General features: G+C 38.8%; 1 protein-coding gene across 1 annotated transcript in view; it reads left to right on the top strand.

The window, feature by feature from the left end:
• The window catches only part of FBN2 (fibrillin 2), a 121,382-nt gene that overhangs the window by 40,022 nt on the left and 60,789 nt on the right, over positions 1 to 20,571 (top strand). The window contains exons 12-19 of the mRNA XM_031064055.1: positions 2,952 to 3,071; positions 3,627 to 3,752; positions 4,360 to 4,482; positions 5,538 to 5,660; positions 10,992 to 11,144; positions 11,874 to 11,927; positions 15,454 to 15,579; positions 18,317 to 18,442. Coding sequence (XP_030919915.1) covers positions 2,952 to 3,071; positions 3,627 to 3,752; positions 4,360 to 4,482; positions 5,538 to 5,660; positions 10,992 to 11,144; positions 11,874 to 11,927; positions 15,454 to 15,579; positions 18,317 to 18,442 — 951 coding nt within the window. The remainder of the gene's footprint in view (positions 1 to 2,951; positions 3,072 to 3,626; positions 3,753 to 4,359; positions 4,483 to 5,537; positions 5,661 to 10,991; positions 11,145 to 11,873; positions 11,928 to 15,453; positions 15,580 to 18,316; positions 18,443 to 20,571) is intronic.

Here is a 20,571-nt window from a genome sequence, read left to right as displayed (position 1 = left end):
GTCTCTGACCTAAACTTGCATTATGCTGTTCTTCACAACAGAACATGGCCAAGGACCGTGAGTGTCCTAAGTGGTCTGACTCTGAATGGTCAGTCCTTTTCTCCAAAATAGACAGCTTTAATTTTATTACCTTTCCTTATTCATTTGTTTCAAAAAAACTTTGGATAAAACTGTGGGGACTTTTAAAAAAGTGGGAGCAAACCTGTAGGTGTGCTGTGTTGAATTTTAGTTGTCTTGTCAATACGAACAGGCCTATTTAAAATTTTATCCTTTGTCTCCAGACTCATTGCAGTAAGTCTTTTAAGGGGATTTTGGAAGTTTCCCACTGTGTCTGATAGAGTTCTGACAATTGTTAGTAATGAAAAACTGAAAAGTGGAGATGAGTGTGAGGCAAGTGCTGAAAGACAAACATTTGACCTTGAAGGGGGCATGCTGGGAGACAGAATAAATGGGTTAAATATCTCTGTCTTAAATGTTTCCTGTTTATACTGCTGGAATATGCATGCTTTCAATGCAAAATCAAAGCCAACAACTCCTTTATATTAACATACATTTGCCATTTCCCCCAGTTATCAAGAGCTTATAAAAATAAGACCATCTTAAGATGCATATTTCATGTGGAAGTCATGTGGATGAAGGATGCACATGGCTTTGGAAGGATTTTCGAAGCTCAAGTCAGCTGTTTGATCCTTTGGAGCATGAACATGGGCTTTTTTTGAAGCAAGGTGGAGCCTGTAATAGAGAAGGTCCTAAATGTCATTCTCTGCAGGAAAACTAAACAAAACAGATGAGTGCTGCATGAAGTATTTATAAGTTCCTTCTGTGCTCCCTTATAATAAAGCAAGATATAAATACAGTAAATTCATTTGAATTATAGGGCCCTTGACAAAAAATTATTGTCAAGATGTGATTCAGATGTTCTCTTGGTAGCTGAGGACTTTGTTCTGAAGGGGTGGTGTTTAATCCTCCTTGACCCCTTCCTATATCAGCTGAGCACTGAGGAAAAATCACCTCTGGTGAAAAATCACCCCACTCATGACAAAGAGGATCCCAACACCCAGGCATGGCAGAGAAACATGAGGGCAGGGGGCTACTGCAGTGACACAGACTGGCACGTAAAAATTCATGGTTAACTACCTCTGTATTCAGGTTAAATACCTCTGTATTCAACACCCTGAATTCCTCTTTTCTTCATCTTGTCTCAATTCCTGTGGTTTTACTGCAGTGATCAGTGGGTATGCAAATGTGACTGAGCTAATTAATTGTGAGGGGAGGTGTTTGATTCTTCCATTTGCTTTTCCTTTATTCATTTAGCTGTTTACACAGATTGTATCTGGGCACCAAGAGTGCTGTAAACCAGGCAATTACATCAGTGACTTGTGTGAACACAGATTCTATTTGTACAGTGATGCTCTGGGTTTAAACTTTGTGTTAATTAACTCAGTAATTCCTGTTAAATATGTGGTCTTATTTATGATTAAATTAGAACAAAACGAATCTTTTGCCATCTTTTATAGTGATTTTAGAAGTTATTTGTGGAACAGCACTTTCTAGAAAGTACACATAAACATCCTTATGATTTCAATTTCTTGCCTCATCGCAGTATTCTTAAGATGTAATGAGCTAAGTTCAAGAACCAGATTTGGTAAGGAGTGAGTGGAAGTGAACACAAAAATTGCCCTGGGGTTTTCCTGGTATTTCTGGAAGCACGCACTGCAAAATGCTTGGGAAAATCATCATTGTTAGGAACTGATCAGCTTCAGAGTTTCTTACAGCAGCTTTCAGCCAGATGCCAGAAACTCCTGCAAATCACCACTGGGTTTGTGGTGTTAAAAGCCTGGCTAAATGAAGAGATGAGTAATTACAAGTACGTGTAAGTAAAGCCTAGCTGGAGAAAAAAGTCAAATTAGCAAAAGTTGCAGATAAAGAAATGGGGGATTTCATCAAGGGATCCATTTGTCACCTGTAAATTGAGCTCTAACAGAGATCAGCTGCTTAGGTCGTCCTTTAGGAGCTGCTGTAGGGACTGATCCAGCAGTCCTGCCCTACGAGTGGGAAACACCCACTCTGCTCCAGTGGATTACAGGGCCCTGGAGGGTTTACAGAAGAACAATTGTTATTTTAGATCTGGGAATAGCTGTCGTGGCCAAAGACACCTCTGACTCACTGGTAACTACTGGATATCAAATTTGGGAAAGGGTTCTTGAAAAGAACTGTGGAAGTTTTCAGAGCCCCATGTCAAATAAGAGTTATTTCTGAGCAGTTAGCTGACATTTCAGTTGGTTAAAATGTTTTTGGTTGCACCCAAATACCCAAAACTTTTGGAAAGGAGAGTAAGGTACATTATAGAAAAGGGTTAGGTTAAATCTGGCATCACTCAGTGCAAAGACTGGGGTGGAGGGTGCAGTGGGGCATAAATATTTGAGATGTGGGGCACTGGCTGTGGTCTCATTAAGAATCCCTCCTGCTGGTGTGCAGCCCCTCCTCAGTTTTTTACAGCAAACCTGTAAAATAATAGAGGTGGGTTTTGGATGCCATGGTTTGCTCTCAATTTGAAGTGCCCGTTTTGATTAATATTGTTTTTTCTTGTGAAGGAGCATAAATGGCCATTGAGTTAAATGAAACTGGGTTGTATTAAATCAACCATTAAGGCAACCATTAGGTCTTAAAATCCTCAAGAAGATTCTTTTTCTGTTGGCCCCGAAGATACTTCCAAATGATGCAGTGATGCAGTGCCACTTCACTTCTTGCAAATGCCTGCCTAGCTGAACCAAGAACAGCCCCGTGTTCCTGGCAAAGCAGTGATTTTTCACCAAGAACAGGCTTTAGTAATTAGCATTTGGCTGCTAGTTACCAACTTTTTCACTCAGAAGCTTCCAGATTTGGGGGAAAAAAAAAAAATAAGTCGTAGACTTTGTGAGGTCACTAATGCTTCTCTGTGCTGCCAGCAGATGTTGATGAGTGCACATCCAACCCCTGCTCCAATGGGGACTGTGTCAACACACCTGGTTCCTATTACTGCAAGTGCCACGCAGGTTTCCAGAGAACTCCCACCAAGCAAGCCTGCATTGGTAAGAAATGCTCCATGTCTGCTGGCATTGCAGAAGTTCTGACCCCTTGCATCAGGCTCCATTTGAATTTGAAAGACGGGAGTGCAATTTCAGTAAATCCCAATGTTAGATCAGGTTGGCGTTCTAGATCTGGGCTGCCGCCTCATTTGTTTTGTTGTTGTTTTTTAATATTTATCCATTATTCCGGAATATCCATCCGGGGAATTTCCCAGACAGGAGTTCTAAAAAAAAAAAATAATTAAATGACAGGTGCTTTTTTGTGTATGCATGCAGATGAAAGTATTCATCATATTTTAAAAGTATTCATGAAGAAATTGCAAAGCTTCACAAAATGTAGCATTTGCTGTACATGTCTGTAAAAATATTATTTTTCCCTGATGCAAGGAGACAAAATTCTTAACTTATTTTTGAACTTTTTTCTAAGTAATGTTTAAGTGATGTGCCAGTATTTTGCAAAGCACTAATTGCCTCTGAATGCATTTTTATCTTAACTGTAGTTCTCTGCTTGTGTAGGATTTCGTTTGTTTGGCTTGGTTTGTTTTTTCTTCTCCTTAGATATCGATGAGTGTGTTCAGAATGGTGTTCTTTGTAAAAATGGGAGGTGTGTGAACACTGAGGGAAGCTTCCAGTGCATTTGCAATGCTGGGTTTGAGCTGACTGCAAACGGAAGAAACTGTGTGGGTAAGGACCCTTCTAAAGAATGGGGCAGGCATTAGCTTGGTGGTTCTAGAAATTATGCTTCAATTACCTTCAAAATACTGTGAACTTAGAGGCCCCTTCATTCAAATAGTTATTGTACAGAACCATATGATCTCAAAGAAAATTTGAGGTAATTTTTGTTTTTGAAGCTGCACTTCTACTCAAGAGTCCTGATAATAATGTTTTTCCATAAAGCTTCACAGCAAATGATCCATAAATCAGCATTACTGAAGAAAATACCTGTTTTTAACTTTGGCTGCATGGTGTCAAAAAAAGCCTTGCTAGATGAACAACAAGCTTAATTCTCTCAGGCAATGGAAGCTTTTTATCCTCTCATGTATGAAAGAAAGACACACACCCTGTCCTTTCATACACAGCCTGCTGAAATATGCTGAAATATACAACATGAAAAAAAAATTGCTGCTTTTTCTGTGGAGTGAAAACTCTTGAGATACTTTATCAGAGTTATGATCAGAAATTAATCTTCAAGTGAAGGAATATGCCACGCCACTCCTGACTGATTGTTTTCACTGTGTTGTCTTCTGGAGGGCGAGAAACTAAAAGCAGTTTTCTTTGCAATGTCTTGTAGACCACGATGAGTGTGCCACCACAAACATGTGCCTGAATGGGATGTGCATAAATGAGGATGGGAGTTTTAAATGCATCTGTAAACCAGGATTTGTCCTGGCTCCAGATGGACGTTACTGTACTGGTATGTGAAATTTGGGGGGATATTGATGGAAAAAGGCTTTTTCTGTCTGTTCATCTCTGCAAGAATGGCAGTCTGGTAACATGAATTGATTCAATATGTAACACCTTGCTACTCACTAAAGTAGATTTCTTTAGCTGCCTGGAAACAGATCCTTAATTTACTGAAGGAAGTATTTAATAGTGTTAGGAAAGCCAGAATGATCAATAAATTGCCTTGTGAAAAGTCTTGGAGCATTGTAAATGCATCAAAATATTCAGGCCTTTTGTGAAATGGCAAAGTGAGCAGCAGTATGGTAAATTTAAGGTGTTAGAGAGATTCTGCATTGATGAGCCCCACCCACACACACATATTTTCCACATCATTTTTTTAATAATTCAGAGTGCATAGCACTTGAGTCATTTTACGGGTCACACAGCATTGTAAACTTCTTCAAGTGCAATCACTAAAAACTTCTATTAAATGTTTTAAGAATACAGTCTGATTTAGCTCCAGTTTCAGCAAACTAATTGAAAATACCTGTTGCTGCCCACAGAGGTATGTTTGGACTTAAGCCACTTCTAGTAAATAATCTAAATTGTTAGTCTTCTGATTTGAATTTTAACCATTTCTACTTGTTGTGCTTTTCTTAATAACATGCAGTTGTGCTTAGAAATTGATGACCACTTAATATCCTTATGATGGTTAATTTTAATTTCAAAGAACTTCTTTGAAATTAAAATTAACCATCATAAGGATATTTTGTGTCTATTGCTCTTTAGCCATGCTTTAAAGAAAAATTAAAATACGACCTGGACAAAGGGGAAAATTTATCATTGATTTTGCTTGATCTAGAAAATGAGGTACCTCTAATCCTAAAGTTCTTCTGCATGTTTTGGGGTTATTTTATTTGTTTGTGCAGCTGGAGTTTTGATTATTCCAAGATTAAATTTTTATTAGAAATATAACAAAGATACTGTTATCCGCTATCAAAAAGTAATTTGATAATATTCTGAAACTATTAGCTGTAACTTTGTTTAAAAACAGATTCATTGCTGAAGTGTCTTGCCTCCTCTTAGATATTGATGAATGCCAGACATCAGGAATTTGCATGAATGGCCATTGCATAAATACTGAAGGCTCATTTAGGTGTGATTGTCCACCTGGCTTGGTTGTTGGAGTTGATGGTCGTGTGTGTGTAGGTAAGTCAGATTTATTCTTTTCTCTTCATAGAAAAACAAGTGGAATTATCAGGTTAATTAATTACCTAATGCATCAAAATATCTCCTTCTAAATAATGTTGACATCAGACCACAAACAAGATGCAATCCCATAGTCCTACTGTTAAAAGACAAGAAATTAATTTCCTCTGTGGAATTGGAGAGGCAGTACCTCTTGTTTACCTGTTACTCATATGAAAGTAAACTTGAAGTGCCTGCTCTGCCTGGCATCTCCTCTTGGTTTTGAGGCATACCCTTTCTAGTCTGATGAAAAATAATATTTTGCCATGTAATCAGCCTCTTAACCTCTCAAATGGTACTAGTTGGAATTTAAGAGATTCTTCACTAAGCTCTGCTAGGAGCTCTAGCATATCCTCAGAGAGCTTCTGGGACAAAAAGTGGATAATTTTCAAGCTGATGAATTAAAAGAAGTGTGGAGAGCAAGAAGTATTCAATCCCTTGGTCTCTGCTGGTTGCTGATGAGGAGGGAGGAGAGGAATAAATATTTGACATGGGTTTCTGAGAGTTATGATACTGTGTGTACTTTGCAAAGGTCCTTAATTTAATCCACAGGATTTTCCCTGTGTGTCTCAGAATATCAATTCTATATCCCTGAAATTCCTCCTTCCCCAGCTCCTGCATGTGTCTGTCACCAGGCACGTTATTGAACAGAGACTCCACAAGAATCATATTTATTAATTGGTAATTAACAATTAATGACTGTTCTTGCTGATGGACTCATGGATGTTGTATCTGCCTTTGTCTTATCAGCATATTTCCAGATAAGGAAAAACAGCATCACAGTGCTTTGGAGGTTCTCACACCAAAGGGATGGGACATACTAAATCCTCATGTTGCCGTTACCAGCTCATTTCAAATAACATTTCAGATGGTGCTAAAGTTCAAAATTCTTCAAAACAAAATCTAGGACAAGTGTTTCTACCAAGTGCCAGCACAAGCTGGCCCCTTCTGTTACCACTTCAGCTTTAAAAATGCATGGTAAAAAATGAGGCTGTCTTAAAAACATAGACTCAAAAAAAGCTAACACACATTCTCAGTCTCTCAGTTGGAACACAAATTTTGTTGTTTTAAGTAAATTAAATGTTGTAGTAAGCAAAACTGTACTGAAGATTGAACCAACAAAAGCAAGTTGTGTTCCCTCCTGTGTGGTAGCTGAGTTATTTTCTTCTGTTTTTTTAAAAGTTTGGAGAAAGCAGTGAGAAGTAAAACAATGAGAAGAGGCCTGGTGTACTGTTTTAAATATTGGAATTTCACTGCTCAGTGGCACACCAACAAAACCAAATTTGAGTACAGGCTGTTCAGTACCTTCTTTGTGTTCCAAGTTGGCCTCATCTTTACCCCTGTCAGTGATGCAGCTGCAAAGAATCAATACAGTACTCAATTTTCTGTGCTTTCATTTACCTAATGTTGCCACAGTGCTAGCAGCAAAAGGCTTGACAGGTTGGCCATCATCTGTGAACACCATTTATTTAGAAGTCACGTGTTGCACAGCTTTAAGGCTTACCATAAATGCTTACATCTTCAACAGGAAGTTCACTTCACATAGGACAAAAAACTTAAAGCACAGTAATGATCTAGTTGGAAAATTCATTAAAAAAAGATGATGTAATTATTCCAACCATAAAGTAGCATAGCAAATTTCAAATACCACATAACCAAATATCCTCACACATGACTTGAGAGCAGAATTTCCAAGCCAGTCCACTGTTCAGAATTGTGTATATGTGTTTATATGTAATCCACATGCTGTGTTAAGTACAGGAATTCTTTGTCTGGCTATTCTATTCCATATATTGCATGACCGAAATAGTACTTTTCAGACATTCTGGCTGCTAGATGATGGTAGTTTGAAAATTAATAACTTAAGCTGGAAATCTTGTGAGAGCATTCCCACGAGTCTGCTAGGTAACCAGCAAGGAATATAAAATCTGAGAGGCCACAGTCCAGCTGCCCCCTCTTTTTCTGGGCCCTATTTTACTTCTGACTAATGACCTTGATCCTGGTGGGAGTACACATAGAAAGGAAATTCTGGTTTACTTAGTATTTATAGGTATGGCTGAGTCAATCACAAAATCTTATACAAGCTTGGAAAAGGTACAGCAAAGGGGAACAAATGCTTGGAAAATGAACAGTTACAGAGTCATGGAACAGCTAGATAAATTCTTGGAGCCAAACTTCCAATATTTGAATATTTGCAGGCTTTTTAGGTTTGGCTGTACTTCCAGCTGCAGCTCCATGCTTGGACACCTGAGCTGGCTCTGTGTGTGAGCCTGTATCACCTCAGAACTTGTGCTGAGCTGTGGCTCCAGCTTCACAAAGTGTTGTTTGTTCTCTGCTGAGACACTTCTAATTACCTCTGCCCAGAGCCAGAGTCATCCAGGACAGAGTAACTAAGCTTCATTTTACCCTGGTAATTTTGTAGAGCCAAATGGATAAGTGTTTGTCATAAGCCTGATTTGTCCTTCTAAGGTTCCTGGATGGGTGCAGTGACTTGCCCTGAGTGTGGGTCAAGCACTTGTCCACCTGATATTGACCACAAATGTGGTGATCATAATTTTTGTAGGTATTGAAGAGCTACACTGCCAAATTTAAGAGTGTAGAAGTGCCATGCCTTGGGACAGAGTGGAGAGTCCCATAAACAGGTACACAGGTACAGCAGCAGCAATGCTAATCTCTGATCCAGGGCAAAAAGTAAATTCTTGGTGCTCTGGAATGAGTAGTCAAAGGCTAATCAAACTAAACATGGGGAGAAGCAGAGGTTCATCAGTAAGTGCAGACTCAGAACTGTTGTGGAATGGAGAACTTGATCCTTTGTGAGGTGCTTGCAGCAATTGAATCATCCACAAAGAGGTGCCTGTCCTCATTCTTGCTCTTAGCACAGCCCAAGGGGGTATTCTCCCTGTCACACAGCTGCTGTGGGAGAGGCAGCTTGGTTCTTCATCCTTCACAGGCTTGGTGAATCACTGGCTGTGTAGATCAGACTGTTTTCCTGTAACTAGGCATGAGATTGTCCCCAAGCTCTCTGTGTCACTTCTCTAAAAGCACTGATGTGCGCTGAGAGCACTTGCTCTCTTGTGCAGAGCAGCTGCTCAGTACATCTGTAGCTTCCTTCAGCTACTTCCCACTCCACATCTTTGAAGACCTTCCTCCAGAGTATTTCTTTCACACTTTCCAGTCTCCTGTCCCTCTGCAGTCTCCCTTGGTGCCATTTCCTTCCCTTGACTTGCTTCTCCATTTCCTCACAGACACATTACTAGGGGGTAGTCTCCCATTCTGTGGCAGGGCAGTGGTTGATTATTACCCCCTTTGTTCATGGCAGAACTTGTCAGGGTGGCAGCTGGGCTTGTCTGAGATGGAGGGAAAGTTTGTGATACCACTAATTATTTTGCAAAGTAAATGAACAGACATTTCTTGTGTGAAAGTCCTCGACTATTCTCAAGCATCATAATCTTTTCCTGATGTCAAGTGCAAGCAAGTTGTACTGGCTTCACCTAGATTCTTGGCAAGGAAAAAACTCTAAAATCTAGGACATATGTAGCTCCAGAACTATCTGTTCCATGGGATACCAAAAGCAAGAGAAAACATTTATGTGCAGGCAGTACTGTTATACAGGAGCCAGCTTACAACACTCAAAGGGCCGACAGAACACATAAGGAATTGCCAGTTCTTATTTGGATTGGCCCTGGATATTCAACATTCACTGTAAAGCTTCTCATGCAACTTTTCTTTGTTGTTTTGGGGTCATACTTCAAGCAAGGAGCTGTCTGGATTCCCTCAAAGTCGTTTCAGTTTCTGAGTCCATTCAGGCTCATGTCCAGGCCACAGTGCATGGTGGTTTTACTGGGAGACTGTCAAGGAGCATAAATTAAAGCTATGTTCTGTTCTGGGCCATAAACATACCTGAAACAAAGAGTATTTCTGCAGCTCCTGTAGAATTTTAGAGTCAAAAGTAAAGGCTGATTATCTTTATCCTGCAGTTCACAGCTACACATATTTAGAAGGACTGTCCAATCACATGGTTGTTCAAAGATGTCTAATACTATCCTGTAAGCAAACATGGGAAAAAGCATTGAAGCTTAGAGAGACCAAAACCAGAAAAGTACAACAAAACCCCAAACAAATGCATAAAAAGCAGTCTCAGAGACATTCTCATAGTTCTTGGATAAGTATGGGACGTGAGTATTCCTGTAAAGGTAGTTATGGAAGGTGTGTCTTGGAAGATTCTTCTTCCTGCATCTCACTGGTCAAGGCTGTCAAATTGATTTATGTGATTAAATCAGCTGTAAGATTGACAGTGTGTACATGGTGAGTCTTACACGTGTATGGTTGGCCTGTATAATTTTTCTGCTGTCTAATTTTTGGACTGGTTTTCGGGGTTGAAGAACCTTTCAGGTGTTCTGTGTTTTGTTTGTGTGACAAGTGGTGGTTTATCCAGCCCACCATTTCCAGGCCTTTCCCCGAGGATGGCACTTTAGCTTCCAGAGTGTGGTTTTAATCACAAACCCCCTGAAGGTTCTTATAGTCTGGACAGTATCACTGCTTTCCTCACTGCCTAGATGTGTGTAAAATTTGCTAGATTCCTGTTCTCAGCTAGATTTTGGAGCCTCTTTAGTGTGCTGGTACTTCTGTTCATGATTTTGTAAATACAGCTGGAGACCATGCTCCTCCTTCCAGAAGCTGGTATAATATCCCATATTATAATATGTCTATCCCAATATATATATTTATACTATTTTGGGATATTATGGGTAATATGGGCTACGATATTCTGATATATATATATATATATACACACACACACATACATACATATATATATATATATATCCCAATATAATATCCCATATTACCAGGCCTGTGCTGCTGGTGAGTTATCCTACCTGAGGAACCGTTTTGGAAGTCAGAAGTGTCTGTGCTACTTCCCAAAGGGAAGAATCAGCCACCACATGCTGATCCAGGCTGTTCTGTGTTTCTTACTGGGATATTTGTTAATGGATTTACAAAGCTGCTTTGGGGTGTGGGTCGCCTTTGCTGGGTCCTTTGGAATGCCTTTGAATTTGGTCACAAAATCCTGGTTTAGGTGGTTTGAAAGTGCTTTGGGGAAAGCCCCAGGGGGCAACTATGCTGAGAATTGGCCTTGGTGTCACCAAGATTATTAAGGCAATGCAGATGTAGCCAGTGTGACCTTTTTGTTGACCAAAAATAAGGGGTTTTAGCTTTTGGGATAGTATGCATACATTTAATTTTCAGCCTAAGGAAATAATTACTTCTCCCCTTGTCGTTTTTCTTTAGATACTCACATGCGTAGCACATGCTATGGGGGCATCAGGAAAGGGCTGTGTGTCCGTCCCTTCCCTGGTGCCGTGACAAAGTCTGAATGCTGCTGTGCCAACCCTGACTATGGCTTTGGAGAGCCGTGCCATCCCTGCCCTGCTAAAAACTCAGGTAAAATTTTTGTGTTTCTTCGAGTGGTACAGTGAACATACAGACTTTAAACAAAACTCTTGTTGAAATCACATTGTTGATTTTTATTTCATGCCCTAAAGAAAAGGGAACAGGGTGAATTTGGGTTCCCGAGTTGTTTGCTATATTCTTGCAAGAGAATAAGCAGAATTCTCCAATGAAGACTTCCTGGTCCAGTCAATCCAGCTTAAAAGAGCAGCCCATGTTATTTCTAGAAATATATATTTCATTTTATAACAATCAATTCTTTAAGTAAACCTGGGAATTGATTAAAAAAAAAAAAACCCTCTTGACTACAGAGATGAGGTGATGCATCTTGGACAGAATTTCCACTTAGCATTAATAGTGTAGCAGAAAACTATTTAAAAAAAAAACAAGTAAAACTGACAGTGTGATTAAAGGCAGTAACTTGAGAGGACAATCATGTCAAGATTGTAAAGAAAAATAAATCACCCAAGTTTTTAACTCTGGTCATCTAAGTTTGGTTTTGTATATGTATATATATATGAAAGTTCAGAATGGAGTGCTACCTTACATAGATTTAACTAAATTATCTATAAGTGGTTATTTCATGTGAACGTTGGCATTTCGTTAGTTACATTGTGGAAAAATTACTTTGGAAAAAAAATCTTGTGGGTTTAGTTTAGAAGGAAGATGAAATACTGGAAATAACATTTTCTTTTTCCCATCACCTCCACCTCAACTGAGCAGCTGAGTTCCATGGCCTGTGTAGCAGTGGAATAGGCATTACTGTTGATGGAAGAGGTATGTTGCATATTTTCTTTAATATATATGATTGTCCTGGTTTAGGGCAAATTTTGGGAGGAAATTTCTGAATTATTTGTTTCTAGAAGGCAAATTTAAGCGGCCCCTCCCCCAAGAAGTTCAGGAGGTAAATTTCTTTCAAGAAAAGTGGATAAAATTGTTTATGTAACAACATTTTGTTGTTAACGTTGAAATGTTGTTACAGAAATTTTAACAACTGATTACCAATTTAACAATTCAGCATCGTAAAGTCACCCCAGGACAATGATTCATAGTTTAAAAAAAATCCTCAGAACTGTTTTATGATAGCATACTAGAGTGGAGTTTTAACTTCAAGATTAATATGTTAATTTTAGTATTTTAATTCTCAGACTACAATATTTGAGTGTTGTCTAGAGAAGAAGCTAGAATTAATTCTGTAGAACAGTGGATTTTGCCTGACCCTCTCAAGAAAAAAAAGTAATCTGTTTCAGAGTTCTGACCTATGATTTTTTTTTTTTTTGAGGTTAGAAATGTTTTCAGATCAGGCATAAAACAGTTCTCTCTCATTTGACAGGAGTCACTTGCATTTGCAGTTGAATTTCAGTCAGCTGGGATAGTAACAGAGCAGTTTTTCACTCCAGATCCAATGTTCACTCATGGATCATTTCCATGGACAGATTGTATCTCTGTGGAGTGAAAAATTGGAAGGGAGCTTAACTGAAAAAACCATATCCTTATGAAAAAAAGTCCTGAAAGTGACCACTTGCATTTAGTATTGGGAACTGTAAAGCTCCACATCCTTTTCCTCGTACCACAGAGACAGGGATTTTAGAAAATAATGGCTGAGCCAGGTCTGAAGTAGGGGCAAAGCATGCTGCAGCTGCCAGATAAGTAAAATGGGTTGAAGAAGGAATAGGAGGATATAGGAACATAAAATTTATTTCTAGGTATTTGTCTGATGTGTTAATAATGATCCTTGTCAGCATTAAAGCTCCTATTCTATGCAGCAGAAACAGAATAAGAGCTTCCATCATTACATTTAGCAAAAGCCTAAATAACTTTTAAAAATTGCACTTAAACAAAAGAAATTCTGGTTTTGTTCAGTACTGTTAACTATCTGCATATTTTTTTCTTCATTGCTTAACATGTTGTAAGCTTGTATGAGTAATTTGAAATCCATGGAGTTTATGAATTCTCTCCGTTTACTTTTCAGTGAATTTTGAAGAATCTCTAAATCTCAGAGAAGTAATGTCAGTATTCAGTCATACTTAAAACAAGCAGCATCCTACCATAAGAATTTGCATGCAGCCTGGTGAAGAGGTACATGTGTCCTTTTGGACACATGGAAAATACAATTTCTCATTAAAACATTGAAACAACTGTGCTGTCTACCGAGTGCATGACAAAGATCATTCATGCCTCAACCGAAGTCCTCTTTTGTTCAGGTTTCTAGAGCAAACACAGGGTTTTCTGTGCCTCTTGTACAGCAGCACTGCGGCCAATTTTCATGCTTCTGCTCCTGTCACTGCTTGTACACTCCTTGAGTGGCTTGTCCCCAAGATCCAGACATGTCTAGTGAGCTACAGAATACATTTTGCTCTAAAGAAAATACAAATCTGAAGTGGCATGCCAAATCGTATTTTCTTACAAAGTTTTTCAGACATCTCATAGCATTGAGTTTTTATCCAGGGGTAGCATGGTTTTTTCCAAATGCATATATGATTAAATGTATTAAATCAGTATCTGAACTGCACTGTGATAAAAGAGGAAATGTTCTTTACAAAAAGTTGAGCCCTATAAGTATAAAGCAAGCCTTTCATGAAGTCACAGCTAGGCCAGCACCCTTTCTTTCCAGGGTTTGGGAAAGGAACTATTTAAAGTGATGGGCTTACCATATGAGAAGAAGGAAAATATTGAAAAACCCTCTCTTCCTCAGAGGCAAGAAGCATTAAAACTAGTCTGTTCCTCTTCTTACAGTTCATATGAATATTTTGGACTTTTCCAACTACAGCAGAAATTTTATATGGAACTGTAAATTCAGGGTATATAACTCATCCATCATCCTGTCCTGTCTGTCTGAGAAAAAATTTAAATTTCCAGCAAGTACTTACAGGACTGAACATGCTATAGTTTTGACCTATGTTTTACTTATGTGTTAGGAAAATTTATGTGTCAACTAGCAATTTATAACTTTTTACCTAGATCCCTAAACTACAGGCACTGGGTCCACAGGCTGGGTATTTTGCATCAAGCTTTGTGTTAAAAACACGTAGTTCCCTGTCAGTTTAGGTTGGAAAGGATATCTGGAGGTGATCCAACTTAACCTTCTGCTCAGAGCAAGGGTATATTCAAAGTTAAACCATTTCTCAAAGCCTTGCCTGGGGGAATTTGGAAAATCTCCAAGGACAGAGTTCCTATAGCCTCTTTGGGCAGCTTCCTCCACTGCTTAGCCACACTCAAGGTGAAGAATTGTTTTCCTGGTGTTTAATTTAAATTTCCACTGTTGTATCTTGCAAGTGTTGTCTCTTGCCATGTCGTTGTGCACCTCAAAGAAGTGGCTCCATCTTGTTTGTAACCATCTGATAAAATCAGGGTGGTGCTGTTAGGGGTCCCTCTGATATTCCCTCTTTTCAGCTGAACAAATCCAGTCCCTTCAGCCTCTTCTTACACCTCAGGCACTGATGCTGCCGAGGGAATTTAGCCACGCTGACATGAGCTGAGTGTAGTTCAGGAGACACTTAGAGCACTGTGAGGGAAAATTTCTTAATCCAAGTGATAGTTTAAACAGAGCAGAGGCATTACTGGACCTGTTGGTTACCAGCACAGATGTGCTAATTAGTGATGAACCAATGAACTAATTAGTGATGTCCATACTGATGGCAGCCTGAACTGCACTGATCATGCCCTGTTGGAACTCGTGCTGAGTTGAGGGGTGTGGGCCAGGTGGAGGGTAAAGAGAGCGCCCTGAATTTCATGAGCATGAACTTCCAGTTGCTTAAGGCATTGCTGAATGGGATTCCCTGGAAGCTGCCCTCAGGTTTATAGGAGCAGAACAGAGCTTTGAGGACGTTTTCCTGAGATCACAAGAGCTCTCTGTTCACACGTGTAAGAAATCAGGCAAGGAGGGGAAAGACCAGCGTGGCTGAGTAAGGATCAAACTGAAGTGTGAGAAGGAAGTGCAATGTCAGTGGAGCCAGGGAAGAATGCTGTGAGGAACAGAGGAAGGCTGCCCAGATGTGTAGGCATGGGATTGGGAATGCTAGGACACTGGGGCTGAGTTTAGCAAGGAGTGCCAGGAGTATGACAGGCTTCTGCAGGTGCATGGGAGGCTTGAGGAGTGGGCCCATGTGAAGTGGCCCAAAACTGGATGCAATATTCCAGGTTTGTCCTTCTAGTGTCAAACAAAGGAGAATAATCACCTCTTTCAGCCTTTGGGCTGCACCTGTGCTGTGCCTTGGCTCTGGCTGAGAGCCCCAGCATGCAGTGAGTCAGGTTTGTCATACCTGGCAGTGCCTGATTGTCTTCTGTTGTCGTGCTGCTGCAGATATTAATGAGTGTGCTTTGGATCCTGATATTTGCTCCAATGGGATTTGTGAAAACCTGCGTGGCAGCTATCGCTGTAACTGCAACAGTGGCTACCAGCCTGATCCTGCTGGAACCAATTGTGTGGGTAAGTTCTGGTGGTTTTTTTTTTAATTGTGGATCAATTATTTATCATTGTGTTGATGCTGGTTTTACCTGACAGGATTTAGGTTGCAAGACATCTGCTTCTTCAAGCTACAATCAAAATGCAAAAAACCTGGAATGATGCTTTTCTCAGTCTCTGGATAATTGTTATTCTTCCTGTATATTTTGCATACTGTATATTTTTGTATGCTGTATATTTTACTGTGTTGCTGTTTGGGATGTGTAAACAGGAGGTAACATTGCAGGTTTCACTCTCCATCTAATTAATTTTATTATTCATGAACATACATGAAATCCAGTGGGTTTTTGTTTTTTTCTTTTGGGGATTCTTACATTCAGAAAAAGTGTGTTACACCACAAGTGCATTGTACAGTCATGTTGCTTATAGCCTTGCAATTTTAAGCAGAAAGGCAAAGTTTGTTTAAAATAAAAGCTAATAGAAATCTGTCAGGAACCATCAGATGTCCAAAGTATTGTCCTTAAGTACTGTTTTTATTTTGGTAAATTATTGCTCTCTGCACTTAAAGATTTACTGAGCTGTCCACTGGCAAAACTCCACCAGTTTTGCTGGGCAAAACCTGGTCTATAGCTGCAGTATAGTTTTCATATCAAACATTCCTTCCTGGTGATGCAAAGGAAACACAAAGTAAAGAAAGTGTCTCCTTTCATCTGCTTGAATAGAGAAAGTTTACATCTATTACTTCCTAAAGCCTGAAACATGACCTTCCGGTAGGAGAAGCACCGCTGCAGAAAAGTATTGGTGTTTTTATTTTTAAAATGCTTCATGTATTCATTTCCAAGTGGATTTTATTGGAAGTGGTTTTATTTAGCTAGTTACTCTTGGGATTAGGTAAGTGCTAGTATAATCTATGCATTTACTTAAATAAAGATAAAGCTGACTGAATGTGAGGATGTGTTTATTCTTGGATAGAATTTTTCCATAAAAGAATTTAAGTGTGAACACTCAGATAAAAGGTTGAAAGATTATAATTAATGGCACAGTTTATGAGATGCCAGGAAATAAAAATGGTCATCAGTCAGAATGCAGACAGTATTTTTGTCAGGTCTGAGTGGGTTTAAAGCATGAGCTGCCTTGTTCAGTGTTTTTACAGAGCTTATCCCAACAGATTACAGTCCAAATTCAAAGTTATTCTGTGAGATTCTAATGAAATAATGCATTCATCACACTGCACAGCTGGGGCTAAATCATTGTATGACAACAAGCTCAAAATTTCTCTTGAAAATGTCAGTTTACAAATTTGGTTGAAATCAGATGAAGTTAGATTAAGACAGTAAAGAAGAGCTTTTTTTAAATTTATGGCTGCCAGACTTAAATCTTGGATTCATCATCTGGGGAAATTCAGGCTTTGTTGTCTGAATCCTACAAGAATAAACACAGCTTGGAAAATCTGAAGAAGTTGGGGAAACCAAACTTCACGAGATCGTAATTATATTGCATTCTCACTTCTATATTTTTTAACTTAAAAACTCACCAAAAATCGATTTAAGATTTCAGTTGCAATATTAGGTTTGGGAAATCAAGCAGTCAATAAAGAGGAGACAACCTGAAGCAGGATGAAATGTCATGTTTATCCTGACTTATCCTATCAATATTCTTTTATACACAAAGGTTATTTTAACATGTGATGAGCATTATAGGAAAAGGCTTAAAATTATATTTTTTCATCTTTCATAGAATAAATAGTAGGGCAATGAGGAAGACATATTACTTTTAATTAGAATTATTTTCAGTTAGTTTAAAGGGAGTTCAGGGAATTATGTTACTATACCTAGTCAACGTGCTTGATATCCTGGTCTTGATCATATTTTTTTTTAAATACAGTGTTCCTCTGGAGGAGAGGTGTATGTGTACTCTTGAGATGGCTGTGTGAACCATACAGGATAGATTTTAATCCACTTCATGGATAACAAAAACAATTTTAGCCTATAAAAGAGAGTTAGAACAGTGTGACAGTGTTCACAGGGGTCTTAGGATGAGGGAAGAGACGAGGATCTGACTCCATGTTTCAGAAGGCTTGATTTATTATTTTATGATATATATTATATTAAAACTATACTAAAAGAATAGAAGAAAGGATTTTATCAGAAGGCTAGCTAAGAATAGAAAAAGAAGGAATGGATAACAAAGGCTTGTGTCTTGGACAGAGTCCGAGCCAGCTGACTGTGATTGGCCATTAATTAGAAACAACCACATGAGACCAATCACAGATCCACCTGTTGCATTCCACAGCAGCAGATAATTATTGTTTACATTTTGTTCCTGAGGCCTTTCAGCTTCTCAGGAGGAAAAATCCTAAGGAAAGGATTTTTCATAAAACACGTCTGTGACAGAACAGTAATTAACACACTGCTGTTTCTGTGTTTAAATAAAAGAAATAATTAAAATACTGTTTTCAGAGCAAATAGACCTCCATTAGTTTATATGGTGTAGTCATAGAAATGACAAAGCTCATTGTCATTTGACCAAGGTCAAGGTCATTGACCAAACTCAAATGACCAGGGTCATTGTAGGAAAGCATAATTATTCTTTTAAACCTAACTGTGAACTAATTTTTGAGTTTGCTAGTGAAAAAAAAAAAAACCAAAAACCAACTTTAAAGGCAGAACAGAAATCTTTGCAGTAGAAACCTGAAAGTGAGTTAGAGCTTTGCAAGCCAGAGGTGTCATTTTTGGTCACGGTCTGTCTCCTGTCCCTGCAGACATTGACGAGTGCTCTGTGAACGGGCTGCTGTGTGACAACGGGCTCTGCCGCAACACCCCGGGCAGCTACAGCTGCTCCTGCCCCCGGGGTTACCTGTTCAGCTCGGAGACAGACACCTGTGAAGGTGAGGAGTCTGCGCGTCCTGTCAGATCTGCTGTTTATTCTGCCACGTCAAAGCCAAACCGTCACGGGAGTGGTGGCAGACACCAGAGGAAAAGAGAGAGAGTTGTGATGTTGAATAAATCTTCACATTTCTCTTTCTATTTCCCTGCTTTTTCGTGTGTTGGGTGTTGCTCTGAATGTCTTTCAAAGTAATAATTTAATTTGATGTGATAATGTTTTCCTTTGCTTAGCTACAATACATACTTGCCTTTGATCACACAGTAAGAACATCACATCTGCCATTTAGGGAAATGCATCTGTCTTGATCATAGACTCTCCTTTTTCTTTTCTCCCTTCTTCTCTCCCTTCAGTCTGGGGTGATAGTTAATTCTAGATCAAATCCTATTATTTGTGACGCATTCCAGCACCTGGGTATTTTTGCCTAGTAATACTAAAATTGTCCTTCGTTTTTTCAGTATAATCAAAATTGCTGTCCTCATAAATAGTAATATTTATAAATAGTAATCTTTATAAATAGTAATATTTATAAATAATCTTTCTAAATAGTAGTATTACTATTAATGTTAGTTAGTACTTTAATGTTAGTTAATACATTACTACAGATGTTAAAGCAGCAAAAATATCATATAGCATATAGAAACTAATGAGTAATTCTAGTTATTAAAAAAATGCATGGAAAACTGTACCAAAAGAAGTAAAATTGGAAGCATTAGTTTATGTGCCAGCTCTTAATTAGTATTAGGAGTTGAACAGTTTTTTTGGTCTTCTCCTTTATTTTTTGTTTAGTTCCACAGTAAATCTCAGTATTTGTAACCATTAGGAAGTTTTTATAGTAAATGGTTTTGCATTTGAGTGATAGGGAAGCTGTAAGTCTTTGTTGCAAAACATCTTCACCCCTTCTATGCAAAAGAAATAATATTCCTTTATGTTTTAATACATGTGGGTTTCAGAGGACCCCTTTGGAAGTCAGTTCTTGCTCTTTTGGCATGTTACAAATTGGTACCACTTGTTCAGAGTGGGGCTTTTCTTGTGCCAACCCTCGTGGATTTCCCTTGGCTTTCTGTGCCAAGCTGTCTCAGTGCCTACCTGCCCACAGTGCTCAGGAATTTATTCTCCAGGGTTTCTCTCTGTGATTAGTGTCTGTGCACTGCAAGACTTCTGTCTGTGAAAGCAGTGTACTGTGTGCCCTTACTGCACATGTTTCTTGAGGAATCTTCTAGACAGAGAAATTGGTGTAGTGTGCTGAGGGGAGGTGCTCACTACCAAGAGCATCAGAGCACTAAACACTGACCTAAAGCTGGGTGGGTGAGAAGCCACAATGCAGACAACCCAGCCAATCCTGTTGAAATAAAATGTATCTGCATTTTCAAACAGTAAACTTGGATTTATTTCTTAATGGTAATAACACTATTATGGTTAATAATCTTGAGTCTTTGTCCTTAGATTGACATCTAAATTTAGCCAGTGTGGTAAAAAAAGTTGATCAGGAGGGGTTTTGTGTAAAAGTGCCTATGAAACTATTAAATGTTGTGGTTTTACTCACGTTGGCTAGGCAGTAGTAATGCTGTGTTGGCAGCAGAGAAAGAAATTACTCTCTTTCTGCCCAAATCCTGTTTCTCATAATTCGTTTTGGAGTTGTAAGTTCACTGGTTGTAAAATCCTGCTGTAGTCAGGAGCTCTGTGTTGAGCACTGAAGATGCTCTGATACTTATTAGTCACCAAGAAACTTTTAATGTGACTCTCATCAGCAACTCTTAAGAAACAACAAAACTCTTGCTTTGTTTGTAGTTCAATTGAAATTTTTTATCAGTTTGTTGTGAGGAGTAGACTTGTTTGAAGCACCAGAGTCTGTGAAAGTTGAGATTTCTATGACAAGCTCCATGGTTTAGTTTGTGTTTCCAGTGACATAACTAGTTAAATGTAAACCAGATGTGCTTTGAAGTTCATTTCCAGGAATGTACAGTGGACTGTTTCAATTTTTCTTTCTCTGACGTTTACAATGTACACTCACTTCACTTAAGAGAAAAAAAAATTAAAACACACCTCAATTAATATCTTCATACATAGCAGATTTTATTTTACCATACAAAAGAGTGTTAAAATCCATTTGGTTTGTTGCTTACTCTTTTA

The sequence above is a fragment of the Geospiza fortis genome, unplaced genomic scaffold (assembly GCF_000277835.1).
Source record: "Geospiza fortis unplaced genomic scaffold, GeoFor_1.0 scaffold1199, whole genome shotgun sequence".
Classification (NCBI taxonomy): Eukaryota; Metazoa; Chordata; class Aves; order Passeriformes; family Thraupidae; genus Geospiza; species Geospiza fortis.
The sequence above is the reverse complement of the archived record's forward strand: the minus strand, read 5'-3'. Positions and strand labels throughout refer to the sequence as shown.